The 14,239-nt window shown below is 36.8% G+C and overlaps 1 protein-coding gene across 8 annotated transcripts in view; it reads right to left on the bottom strand.

The window, feature by feature from the left end:
* Positions 1–14,239, bottom strand: part of STS (steroid sulfatase) — a 112,961-nt gene that overhangs the window by 63,453 nt on the left and 35,269 nt on the right. For all 8 annotated transcript variants that reach the window (XM_039550141.1, XM_010394361.4, XM_010394362.4 and 5 more), the window contains 2 exons: positions 13,460–13,883; positions 2,987–3,123 (listed from right to left, as the gene is read on the bottom strand). In XM_039550141.1, coding sequence (XP_039406075.1) covers positions 2,987–3,123; positions 13,460–13,883 — 561 coding nt within the window. The remainder of the gene's footprint in view (positions 1–2,986; positions 3,124–13,459; positions 13,884–14,239) is intronic.

Here is a 14,239-nt window from a genome sequence, read left to right as displayed (position 1 = left end):
CATGCAGTGACATTATAACTGTGAATGCTTTCAACATTGAATTCTGTTATACACACACATCAGTTTGCAAAAGCAATAGACATACATGGTCCCAAACCTTATCAAGAGGCTATGTATTTTGGATTTTTGACATGGATTGCAATAATACTCTTCAGCATTGGTTTAACAAGTCGCAAACATGAAATATTCAAAGAAGTATTTTATTCATGTGTCTTTTGGGCTTTTCTCCTCCTAGCATGATTGGTATTGATTCTCAATAAATAAACAAATGAAAATGGAATTGTTTCACATTTATAATTCTGAGTCTTGAATGGACTTTTCCATCTTAAGAGAAAAACTTTTGCTTTCTCTCTTGAAAATGGCACTTAAAGTGTTTCTGATTCCATCTGATCTCTCAAATGAGGAAAAATATTTCAGTTGCATTTCATTCTTCAATCTTTACATCTTTTTCATCACAGCTACCTGGCAGTCCTAACTTCTGCTTGCAACTTCTACTCTTTTCTACTCTTTTTTTTTAAGCCATCCACAAAGGTCTTCCACAAAATGTTTCAGTCAGCACAAAACACACTGTAAATTTCTTTCAGAACTGAGTTAAAGCTAGTGTATTTTTCCTACCAAAGGTCAAAGATTTCTGATGTTGTTCTATAATGTAATTTTCTATGCACTCATTTTTTTCTTCATATGCTGTGTTGTCTTTTCTTGGAAAGTCTTGCAGCATATTGTTATATTTGTGCTATTTTGTTCTTATTGCTTTTGCAAGTTACACTCATCTATGCATAAATAGTAATTTCTGTCAAGTGAATGACAAAACCTCCATTTCTGAAAATCTTACATCTTTTTCATCTTTTCTAGACCATTTTTTTTTTAACTTTTCTACTGTAACATCTTCAGAGGCATTTGCAAGAACATACTGGTTACTGACATCAGCAGTACAGTGAATCAATCTACTTTCTCTGACATAGCTGATGCATTAAGACTGGAATTTTCAGTGGAGGTTAATGGAAATAAGTACTCCCTTCAACTGAAAAAAAGAGAAAAGCTATATTATTCCTTGAGATTCATTTGGAAATAACAGCCGTAACTTTTTTTCATCAGGCTAATAGTGGAGGAAAAAGTAGCACAGAAACTAAACACATCTTCTACCTCCTGGAGCAAATATGCCATCTCTCATCAGTGAGATCTTACAAGACATAAGCAAAACTGAGTAACCAGATCCCAACTGAAAAATAATTTGTTACTTTTTTACTAGTAAATGACAGTTGTGAATCTGTTTCCGGATTAAGCTAGCCCTACTGTCCTTGATGCTCCTGTAATGAACAGGAAAGGACAATACACGAGGAATGTTGTGTATCTCCTCTAAGTTTGTGCTAAATTCCTATATTATCACAATTAAATTTGTATCACTGATTTATTCCAGCTTTTAAAATACCATGCTTCTGTCCTACAGTTTGGTTTATTTGACACACCTCCTAAGAGCCTGTGGTCATTCTAGAAAAGAGCAGTGGTTTTCAATCTGTTACCATCTCTGCATCACTAAATAGCCTGAAACAGCAACATGTCAGGTACCCTGCTTTCCAACTTGCTGTTTAAGCCCTAGAGGCACTCTCTGGGGCAGCAAGGAAACAGAAAAATGTAATGGCAAAAGCAAATAACCAATTAGGCTGGAATAACCTAAATATTGCACAGCAGAAAAAAAGGAACAGTAAAATCAAACACAGACAGTAAAACCAGCTAATACTCAGTAGATTGCTACAATGTGGATGCAAACAGAAATGATAACACACACATTCTTTTATCTAGTGCAAGTACTCAAATGCTGGTGGCCACTGATAGAAGTAAGGATTGCGGGTTGACAGAACTGGAATAAAACCTGCTCTCTTTACAAAACCTGATGTACAAAAGAATATTGTTCTGTTACCTCCTACATTGAAAACCCTTCCTAAGCACATCACAGTTTCCCATAAAGGTTTTCCCCATTCCTGCAAATACTGCAATAAGTACATTACAAATCACTAAGTATGCTGTGCTGCCTTTTGCCCACTGTTTCTGCAACTAGACTTCTTGATACAAAATATGCAAAGAAATACATGTCTAACTGTACATGCTAGCATAATTTATGTATGCACCAAAGTTAAATATCTGTTTACAGCAACTTAGTCAGAAAGTTTTCTTCAAGAAAGCTAATTTTTACTGACTTGTATTGGGAAGAGAATAACTTGGGGTATACAGGAAGGAGGACGGTAAAGTCATCTTTACCTATTATAATACTGCTTTTATCAATATGATTGTTTACAAATATGAACTTGTTACTTGTTTTCACAGGTGATTATCCCTGGAATCAAAGAAACACTTTAATACATCTAGAGATACAGGAAGCCTGTTGAAAGATGTAGGGACCAATTGCATTCCAACCTCAGAGAGAATGGAAGGCGCTGACAGGCAAATTCATTGGTTTTGAATATTTTTCATAAATAGAAGTGGACCTCACCTTAGTGATTTCAGCAATTCAGAGAACTCACTGAAATAATTAGAAAATTAGTTTTGCCAACAGTGCATATTATGTCACTTCATTTGAAAATATTTTGATACTGATATCATATGGTAACTTTTTGAATTAATATGTTGTTTTATAAGGATAGTTTGAACAGGCCAGATGCACCCAGAAGCTCAGAGGGTTGGATTTAACTACCAACTTCAAAAGTCCACAGGTAAATGTCCACACCTCTGCCAAGTCCATGCTGTATAGACCACCTTCACAGTCAAAGAAGGGAATGGGCTTTTGTAGGACACAATAGATTTGGCAATAAAGTAGGTATTGCAAAAGCTCAGATTATTGTGCTTTCTAAATGACTGTTTCTTTCCCTAAGTATAAAGGACAAGTATGACAGATATACTGTAGACACAAATTGCTGGTCTGAATTTGGTGAACATGAGCACAAGCCATCATGAATTCCCTCCACTGCTATTAGAAGCAAATGTAACATACCTACACTCCAGTCCATTTCCTCCACTGCATCACCATATAAACCATGCTTGCTCTTTCCTTTGAAATTTTCTGAAGCATATAAAGCAGTATGGACATGAAGATAAGACAGGACAAGAAGAAATGGTGCATCAGTGTTCCTGGAAAACAAAACAAACCAAACCCACAAATCCTTAGCATATTCTATAATAAAATTTCTACAAATAAATCTTTCTACAGTAGAGTTAAAAAAAAAAAAGGTTCCCTGTCCCCCCATAAACAAACAAACACCAAAAAAAAGGTGAAAAGGAATAGTGTAATTGATTACAGGGTAATTCTGAACAATCATACGCACAGTATAAATGCCATTCTTTTACTGAAATGAAAGCAAAAAGAAGTGACAAAATCTAGATAATTATTATTTGCTATATATATTGAAAGAAGACTTGTTTAAAGGCAGGAATCTAGCAGTTTCTGAATACAAACACCCCTCTTCATTTTACAAGTATATATTTAAAAATCTGAATACAACTGCTCTTCAAAAACATACCCTCAGAACTAAATATCTACATGAAACACAACGTCCTTCCTCACAAAGTCCCGTGGAAGCTGATCAACTGCACTATTATGAAGACCTGGGTCTTTATGCTGGACTAAGTGTATATGACCAAATCTCTGCTCTTTTAAAGCTCTGTGTGTGTATGCATGTGACTGTACATAACCTCAAAGTATATACTGATTTAAAATTTTTCTTCTCAAGGTAATGAACAGTTTCCATTGTCTTCTATTTCCTAAACAGATACAGAAGAAAGAGTGCAATAAGTAGACTCTCAGTAAATTTTGCTGTTCATGTGATCTGTCAACACAGTATTTATGATCAGTTCCAGCAGGCTGTGAAAGCACAGCTCAAACAAGTACTTCTCCTTATGCATTATTTATAGTACTTTATTTAAAATTGTGCCGTACTAGCCAAATTTACTGCTATATGCTCTAACAGCATTTGCAGTGCATTATGCATATTGTAAATATCAGCTGAACCACAAAAGCACTACCCAAAAAACTTGTCTGGATCTCACCTTAAAGCACACAGCTAATTATAGACTATTTTTAGTTTTATTTATCATATTTTCCCTCAGCAAACTGTGGTGGATAATACCTGTGATTCATGTCAACATCAAAGGGAGACTATATATTTCCTCAAGCAGTTGATCCATCCACACTTTAAAGAGGGGAGGCACAATACAGGCAAGCTCATAAAAAACATTTCTTTAAAATTAACAAAAAAATTCTAACCTTTAGAACTTGAAAACAAAGTCTTTTAGTAAAAGAGATTCATCTGATATCGATACTCTCCTCTCAAAGAAAAATAATTACATTTAATCTAGTATATTTATGATCCATTTTTCCTCCCTCCGTGGTTGGATCTGTTTTTGCTCAAGTTGCATGGTTAAAGTTTTTTTCTCCTGGCATCTACAGTAGTACATAAATACAAAATAGGAAATTTTTATCCATATTACTCACTTGATGAGTGTGTTTCTGGTGGGGAATTTTTCTTCACAAAAAATTTCTTTTTTTTTTTTAAGAAACCCAGAATAAATACAACTTTCTTCATGTGGAAAATGGGTAAAAAATATTTTAATTCTCTTACAAATATTTATGCATTTATCCTGTATTACCTTACTAATAAAAAATACTGATCCAAAAAAATTTAAGACAATGTTTTTCATAAAAAACCACTTCCCACAAAGTTGTTTGTTTCTATTTGAAAAGTCATACATGTGAGAACTTTTCACAGTTTTAGGAACAAATAATAGGAGATTCCTGAGTCAATTAAAAAGGCTGCAAATACCACCAATTGAAGTAAAATAAAAGATATATACTTAAAAGTTACATATTTAATATATATACAAATGTAATACTGACCTTTCATTAGAGAACTTTACTGCAAGGCAGATGATTTTTGGTTTAAACTTACAATTTTTTAATGCCTGGGATTATCTGTTGTATCTGTTGACTTTTTCCTTAAACACAGTTCACTGAGTTGAGATTAATATACAAGTTCTAGATAAAACACCATGTCTTGGGGTGACTTTATGATGTGTATCCCCTATCGTCTGCTCTATGTCCAGACATGAATCCTTTGCCTCTCTATGCCTTTAAAGCTAGCTAAGGGAGAGCAGGGAGAGCCAGTGGAATTCGTTTGGCGCTGTGTTCAAAACACAGATAAGCTCACTGGCTTCTCCTGCCCAGCACCTCCACTTCTGCAGCAGGGAAGAGAGTTTCATTCCTTTTGCTTTTTAGCTTGTTTCTTGTTCATTAGCTAAAGTATGGAGCCCTGGGACTTTGGCTTCTTCTTCTTCTCTTCTGGAACTGTTCAGAACACCAGAACATCAGAACTTCCCTGGGAGGCCTTTCCACCGAGGCCTGGAGGGACCCACACCAAACCCCAGCTCCGGAGAGGAGAAAGCCACACCCACAAAAGACTGAAATCTACCCAGGTTCTCTCCATAGTGAGAGGTTTCATTATTTAGCATTATCCTTTTTTTCCCGTGCCTGTGTGCACTTTTGCTTGTTAAATAAATAGGGTTTTTTTCATTTTCCCCTGAGGAAAATTCTTTCTGAACTTGGGTGGTAGAGGGATGGCTGTAACCTGCCTTCTATCAGAGGATGTTCATTTCATCTCAAACCAGGACACACCACAATAACTTATTTTATACTTTCAATACTGCAAGCAAAAGCTAGTTTTCATGCAAACTTCCTTGTTCTAATGCCATAGAGATACTGCATTCTCATAACTGCCTACCTGTTTTGCTAAGAGTGAGTATCAATAGTCTCCACTACAAATGCTATTTTCAAGACGTAATGACTCAAGTTTTTTGTAGTTTGTTTTGTTTGTTGTTTGTTGAGCTCACACAAAGATCTAACTTTCATGAAGAGTCATCAAATCAATGATTGATATGGAAGGGCACTACATCATTCTCTTTTTTCCAACTAAAATTGACAGATTTTGATTGACAGCTTGCTGTCAGGTATAGAAGTGTCTCACCTATTAATATCCTTTAAAAGATCAGAGACAGCTATTTATCTCCTGCCAAAACTCTATGAGGAGAATCATAACTGAATACCTTTACTCTGACCTTGAAGATGGAATGACAATACCAGCTAGTAGGCAGGAGAGAAATTTGACAGTAACAGCTTAACTCCTAAACCACTTCAATAAACAGCTCTTTCAAAAATGTATTCCCACTATCTTTTACACAGCCCAAACACAGAGAATCTCCGTTTCAAAAGATTTGAGATCTTTTATCCTCACATGAGTCACACAGCTTTTTTCAATTTATCAAGTAGCTAGAGAGATTACATACATCTGACATAAGATATTCTTCAGGGTGTTTTTAATGGATCTTGAAAACATCTTAAAGCATCATGCTTGTGACTCCTCTGCATTGCAAAGTACCGGGTTCGTCTTTTTTATTGTGAGGTGTCTTTATACTACTTAAGGATTCAGCTCAGGCTTGAGCTGTAAAACACAGCTTTAAAGTGAAAGAGCAATTAAAACTAATCTGACTGTGCTTCAAACACAAGTCTTTTAACTTTTTTCCTGAAAATCTGCTCCAAATGCTCGATGCTTTGAAAACTCCTTGGGCAGTTGTTTGCTTTTCTGTGGACCGATGTGGTGCAGCTGACACATTGCAGGGAAGAGACACCACCCAGAGGCACCCGGACAAGCTCGAGAGTTTGGCCCATGAGAATTTAATGAAGTCCAACAAGTCCAAGTGCAAAGGCCTGCACCTGAGTCATGTCAATCCCAAGCACAAATGCAGGCTGGATGAAGAATGGATTGAGAGCAGACCTGAGAAGGACTTGGGGTGTCGGTTGACAAGAAACTCTACATTAGCTGGCAAAATATGTGCTTGCAGCCCATAAAGCCAACTGTATCCCGAGCTTCACCAAAACCACCATGACCAGCAGGTAATCCTTGAACACTTCCAGGGATGGGGCATCCACAACTGTTCTACCTGTCCCAGTGCTTCATCACCCTCTGAGTGAAGAATTTCGTCATAATACCTAGTCTAAACCTGCCCCCTTTCAGTTTAAAACTATCACCTGTCACTATCTATCCTTACAAAAAGTCCCTCTCCCTCCTTTTATAAGCCCCCTTAAGGTACTGTAAGGCTGCAGTGAGGTCTCTCTTGAGCCTCCTCCATGCTGAACAACCTCAGTATTTTCAGCCTGTCCTCTCAGGAAAGGAGTTTCATCCCACTCATCACCTCCTTGACCCTCCTCAGGATCCACTCTAAGAGGTCCACATCTTTCTTGTGCTGAGCACTGCACACCTAGAAACAGTACTCTAGATGAAGCAACAGTGTGTCAACACAAGCAGATGGAAACATAACATTTCCTTTCCTGTGATTTTCCTTTTACTAAAAAAGTTCTTATTCAGTTTCCCCCCAAGTGGGTAAATTCATTAGTGCTTTTCCCCCATGGATGCCAGATTAGATCACCAGTAAGACAGTGCTCTTTGTGCTAGGACTGGCTGAACGCATGTCATTAAACCTTCTTGTTCCTCCAGGAGGAAAAGCCAACTTTTGGCTTACTTGTATCAAAGCAGGACTTTGTTCTACATGCTGGATTTTGTTTTGTTTCAACTGCTAACCATGCTAAAATTCTTGTTAGTCTGAATGAATCCATGAATTAATGTTTCTGCCCTGCTCTTAAAAAAACACACCTTCAAACACAGGTGTTGTATTTTCAATTATTTTCAATATCAGAAAGAGAACTCCAGACCACCTGGGAGTAACTTATCAGAACCAGGTGTTGAAAATGCAACAGAGAGAGGCGGGAAAATGTAAATATATAGAAAATCTGATTCTTTCTAGTAGATATTAAAAGTAAGATTTGTTACTACTATATCTGCATTTTTGAAATAATTCTTCCATGCCAATATACAAGACACTTCTGCCTCTCCAATTTCATGCCTTCATTGCTTCTTTTAAATGCTTAAGGTAAACAACTCACATGTTTCTATTTCCTTTCTATATAACCTTTTTTCTCCCCCTCCTAAAGAACATTTTTGTAAGCATGGAGAAAAAAAGGAAATTTCTCATCTAGTACAAATTATACTCATTACTGAACCCTCTCATCCTTGAAACTTTGGAGTCCAGTATACAGTTCTACTTCTGTTTTAGAAGTGTACCACTGTCAATTCAGTCTGCCACTCATTGGAGAACTAGTGAGGTCCCTAATCATTCTCAAATGATCTAAAGATTTAGTAAAGCCCTGCATGAACTCACACCTTTTTCCTATTTTCTTGTTCAAAAGGCACAATCAGAGGTCTGAGAGAAAAGGCATGAAGATCCAAGTTACTACACTTTTTAATATATGTGCATATATACATTATATATATACAGAGATATGCAAACTTTTCTCTATAATTTTTATTTTGCTGTAAGCTATAAGGAACATTCTTGTAGGATTCATAAAAACAGTTGATTTCAGAACTCTAACTCCAGTACAACATGACAACTGCTAGATCTTAAGACTTAGTGATATACGGAAAAACTCTAAATCACAGTCTCCTAGAGTAGATAACAAAAAAATTTGAATAGGTGTTGCAACAGTGTTTCAAGGACTAAAATAGAATAGATAAAGAGAAAATTTACAATTTATTAACTGTTATCATAAAATTTTGAAAATTATGCTTATGTAATCTATTACTGGTAAAACTAGGCAAGAAAATTCTTCAAATTCACCTTCACCACAGCTTTTAAATATAATCATGTTTGTATTTAAATACTGTTTTCCAGAAAGTAGATTTCATTAGACATTGTGAAAATTTTATTAATTGTGATCAGCTATAGAAATTTGTCAGAGAGGTATTCTGTATCACGGATGGTACTTTTGTGTTGTTAATTTCTGATACCTTAGAAACCGGACTCTGGCATTTTGCAAAATTGGATTTTCTGTGCAGCTGGTCATTGAAGGGCATGCTGAAGATGTATGAGTGACAACCACATTGAATTTAACATGAAATAATTAGCATCCATTTGACTTTCAAATACACTGTAATACCAAAAGAGCATTAGAATTAACATACACAGAGCTGACCTGCCCACTCACAATTAGGGTAAGCAACTAAATTACTACCTGTTTTCACACACCAGATCTGACATTTGCAATTGCATACATTCTTCTGTGCCATTTTTGGGCAGTGAATTTTGTATTTGGTCTTTTTCAGTCTCTTGAGGAACAAACAAAAATTGCAATATGCATGCACTGGACAAAGGAAGATAAAATACAATACCACCTCTCCAAAAAACAGACCAAAGTAGCTACACACTGTGAAGAAATTACAAGACTTTAAAAATACGAATTCTAATAGTTATATAGAATCACAATCCAAGTCTGCCATCCAGCAGTCCGAGGCAGTAGTTCTAAAGACCCCTCTCCTTATTTTGCTACAAATCAGAAACTCTTACCATTTTGTCATCCTTGTGCCCAAAGAGCTTCCAGCCATCACAACACCCACCACTCTTTCTCTGTTCACAGAGAGCGGGTTCAGCAGGGCCCCTCGCCAGTTGGGTTCACTCACCAGCTGTGTCAGGAAGTTATTTCCCATACACTCCAAGAAGCACTTACACAGTTTCCTGTCCACTGTACTGCATTTCCAGCTCTGGTAAGCTGAAGTCCCCCTCATGAATAAAGGCCAGGAATTGTGAGACTTCTCCCAGATGCTTATAGAATATTTGGTCTTCCTCTTCATCCTGTCTGGGTGGTCCATAACATATTCCCACCTTGGTGTCTACCTTGTTGGCCTATCCCCTGATTCTTACCCACAAACACTCAAATCTATCACTACCATCATTAAGCTCTGGATAATCAAAACACTCCTTAATACAAAGGTCTACCCCACCACCTCTCCTTCTTTGCCTATTCCTTCTGAAGAATTTGATGTTTATACATGGTAAGAAGTCACAAAACTGAAAATTACTGAGAAACAGCTAGAAAAGAGAATGTCTGGAAGTCCATCACCTGAACTCTGAAGAACTTATAGAGGTAATATAGGTGATAGGTATATTAAACTTACATAGATAAAACACTGGAAAATTAATATATATATATTAATATACATTGTATATAAATATAGCATAAAAAAAGCTTTACAGGAAATACCAGTGCTGTTGAGGGTTGGCGCTTCATCATATATTTATTGTAAAAATATTTAACCAACTAAAACACACATGATATCTGATGATTTTTAGTTTGATGATAAAATGTGTATTCAGAACCAGTTAATGTGAAATCTTGAATTCTTCAAATTCAGGATTGTTTGCACTCTGGTATAATTGTGTACAAGGATTACCAGTGTACATGAGTTAGCTTGCTACTTAACGTGTCATCTAAAGAAAAGTAGACTGTATGACAAATTGAACGTTCAAACGTGGCTAAAGGGCTGAAAGACCTGGAATGACAAGAATGCTGTCAAGCACTGACTTCCAAAAACCTTATGACCCCTCACTTTTGCAACCTGGTTGCCTCTCAGTGGCTGTTCACCTACAAATGGCCAAAGTCAATAGATTAGTCATAAAAGCAATGGTCTACTGGTGCTCTGGAGTTTATAGGTATGAACTCTATCATTTCAGAACTAGTGTGTCAAAGCAAATATTGATTTTGTTGCTCACACTAATACATGAGATAGATCAATTCAGTGAATATTAATCTAATTACTCATAGCCCCAGGAGTAAGGTTTATGGTCATATACTTGGCATGTGGGTTCATTAAAGGACACAGTTAAGATTGCTCAAATGTCCTAATTGCTTCTCAATACCTTAACATGTTTGGGTATTCTCTAATATAATATTGCTTATGAAGAGTCTGGGTTATAATTCTCACTGTAATTGCAGCACTTCTGTAACAAAGTTTATTGTAAAACACAAATATGTGCTATTAACCTGGAATTCAATTTAACATCACTGTTGTCTGAAAACTACACTGACATTTGGGGCCAAGTGCCTAAATGATATGAAGCCACTTACCTCCAGCTGGGTCAAAAAAGCTATGCTGACCTAGATGATACATTATTTTGCCAGCTCTAAACACTGGCAAAAAACAACACTAATCTACACGATAACACTGTGCACACTACACATATTAATACAGTTAAAAGAGTTACTGGTTTCCTACCATTGATTTCCATCTTGAACTCACCTATTTTGAGGCAGACATTTTATTGTCATGGCATTGAAATCAGTGAAACATTCATAGATACCCAAAACACTGTCACTACAGGCACTTTATATACTGGTAAATAATGCAAGAATATACCAACATATAGTTAATGTACTTGAGAGTCTTTTAAAATCACCGAATGCTTGGTCACTAAGCAAGTAATCTCTCAACAATTTTCAACTGCGTGTGTGTGTTTGTAATAACAAAGTTATTCACTGTTAACTTAGTTACAATGTATCTGAGAAGGCATCTTTATATCTATCCCCATTGCCATAAGGAAATAAAGATGGTTTAGTCCATTTATAAATACTTATGAGAATGTTGATTGTTGGGAAGACTTACTCACTTAAGGAAATTTGTTATGAAAACCATTTTTTCAGTAGAATGTGTAGAAATGGCCACATCAAATATTCATAATGATAGAAATGACAAAAAATTGCAGCATGAGATCGAGATTTTAGATAAACATTTTTTCTTGCTAACAGCTAGAAGCAGCTGCTGTGTGCAGTCATTAAGTCTAGAAAATTTAGCCGCAGATTCTTTGGTACATGTTTTCATCCAGCAACGACACCATATGCATGTATTCACAGTAACTGGAGCTACATACTTTAAAGAATTCAGGGATGTAGAAGAGAAATTCAAGATAATAGTAATTCTACATCTTAGAATATGATTTAGATTTGATTTAGTATTTTTAAAAATGCTGCAACCTGTGTCAAAAGTGGTGGAGAAAAATACATACATGTATTTTTTCCAGAAGTTAAATTGATTAAGTATTTTTTTTTCAAATATATTTCTATTTTAGAATACACAAATGTATACTTTTTTGATTTAATCCCATTAAGACCCCTATGGTGAGAATTATGGCAAAGTAACTGACTTAGCAAAATTGAACGATGACTTACAATGGTTTTGGAAATCCAATATTTAGGTGGCCCCATGTGATGGCTATTAAAAACACTGTTTTCAAAACACTGCATTTGTTTCACAGAATCACAGAATACAGAATGGGTAAAGTTGGAAGGGACAACAGTGGGATCATCTGGTCCAGCCTCCCTGTTCAAGCAGGGTCATCCCAGAGCATATGGCACAGGAGTATGTCCAGACAGTTCTTAAATATCTCCAGTGAGGGAGACTCCAAAACCTCTTTGGGCAACTGTTCCAGGGCACTGTCCCCAGCACAGTAAAGACGTACTTCCTCATACTCAGAACTTCCTGTGCATCAGTTTCTGCTCATTGCCTCTTGTCCTATTGCTTGGCATCACCAAGAAGAGCCTGGCTCCATCCTATTGACACCCTCACCTCAGATACTTATGTATGGTGACAAGGTCCCCTTTCAGTTTTCTCTTCTTGAGGCTGAACAGGCCCAGCTACCTCAGCCGTTCCTCATAAGAGGGATACTCCATTCCCTTAATCAACTTTACTGCCCTCTGCTGGACCTGCTCCAGGAGCTCCATGTCTCTCCTGTCCTCAGGATCTGAGAACTGGACACAGCACTCCAGATGTGACCTCACCAGGGCTGAGCAGAGGGGCAGGATCACCTCCCTCAACCTGCTGGCAATGCTCTTCCTAATGCCCCCTAGGATACCATTGTCCTTCTTGGCCACAGGGACACACTGATGGCTCATGGACAGCTTGTTATTCACCAGGACCCCTAGGTCCTTCTCCAAAGAGCTGCTTTCCAGCAGATCACTCCCAGTCTGTCCCTGTGCCTGGGGTTATTCTGTCCCAGGTCCAGAAGCTAGCACCCTAATTTCTGAAAACCAAATCTTTCCAAAATTACTATAATAAAAGTGGAGTCATCTAAAATGCCAGTATCTTAAAAAATTTGCCATATGAATGCCTTTTAATGGATGTATCAACTCCATGATGAAGAACATTTCCCCATTCCAGAAAAGTAATGGATTATGACTCTGCATTGTGCTTTCACAAAATTGTCACACCACAAAAAAGTTTTCATATTTCAAGTTACATGAAATTCTTAAGAATTAGTCCTAAAAAAGTTGAAAATTAAAAAAAAAAGAAATTCTGAAGCATGTATATAAAAATGATTTACTTTTTATAGAGAAATTAATTACATACCAAATAGAAAGAAACCAGTCATTTCCACCAAAAAGATTAACTTCAGTCATCTTTTAAAGGAAAAAAATTTGATCAAATATAATGACATATTCCTTGTGCCCACCAGCTCACATTTTTTTCTAATTTTCAGATGCACTGTCATTATGAAATGCCAACAATAACTTACAAAACAGTTAGAAACCTACCTTCCAATAAACTGCATGGCTTCTTTTGTCAGCCTCTGAGTAAGATTCTCATAGGACAGTGGCTGCTGGATAATCTGATGGTCCCTCATTAAAAAGCAGTTTAGGTGTCGAAAATGATAGAAGAAAAAAATCAAAACCACAAGTGAAATTGTGATTATTAACAAGAAGTAACCCAATGCTTGGAAGGGTACTGTGAGGAGGCCAATGTACTGCGCTATCGCCAAAGACACAAGGGCGATTCCAGTGATTTGGATTGGGGTGACAAGGGCTTTCTGAACCCCTTTTAAAAATACGCTGCCTTGGCCAAGTTTGCAGTCTCTAAAATTAGTCACGGGAAGGCCATAAAAGTAATCAAATCCATGATTGTGGGGGTGGTGACAGAAGTCATTCCTGCTTTCACAGTTCATCCCGAGATGCCACTTTCCTACAAAGAGAGAAGGACAGGGAGTATTTTGTACATATATCATCAAACTTTTAATTTGCATTATTTCAAACATGAAGCTGTCACTATCTGACTGATATCCCCCTGCTCCCAGCATTTATTTTGTGGACCCCTATTTTCTATTTAAACTTTCTTTATGCCTTCCTCAAAGATTTTTTTCATGTCTGCCTCTTCATCTCAGTTAGAAATAGTTTGACATGGCTGCTGCTAAAGAACATTAAATTTTGAGTGGGCTAGCAGGTTACTGAAGAGCAACAGAGCCCTAAAAGTGTTAACTTTGGAAATAAAGCCTTTGTGGATGTGTAGTTGTCATAAGAAAATACTATTTTGCAGCAGCT

Source organism: Corvus cornix, chromosome 1 (genome assembly GCF_000738735.6).
Source record: "Corvus cornix cornix isolate S_Up_H32 chromosome 1, ASM73873v5, whole genome shotgun sequence".
NCBI classification, from domain to species: domain Eukaryota; kingdom Metazoa; phylum Chordata; class Aves; order Passeriformes; family Corvidae; genus Corvus; species Corvus cornix.
Note: the sequence above shows the minus strand (reverse complement) of the source record. Positions and strands in the feature narration are given on the sequence as shown.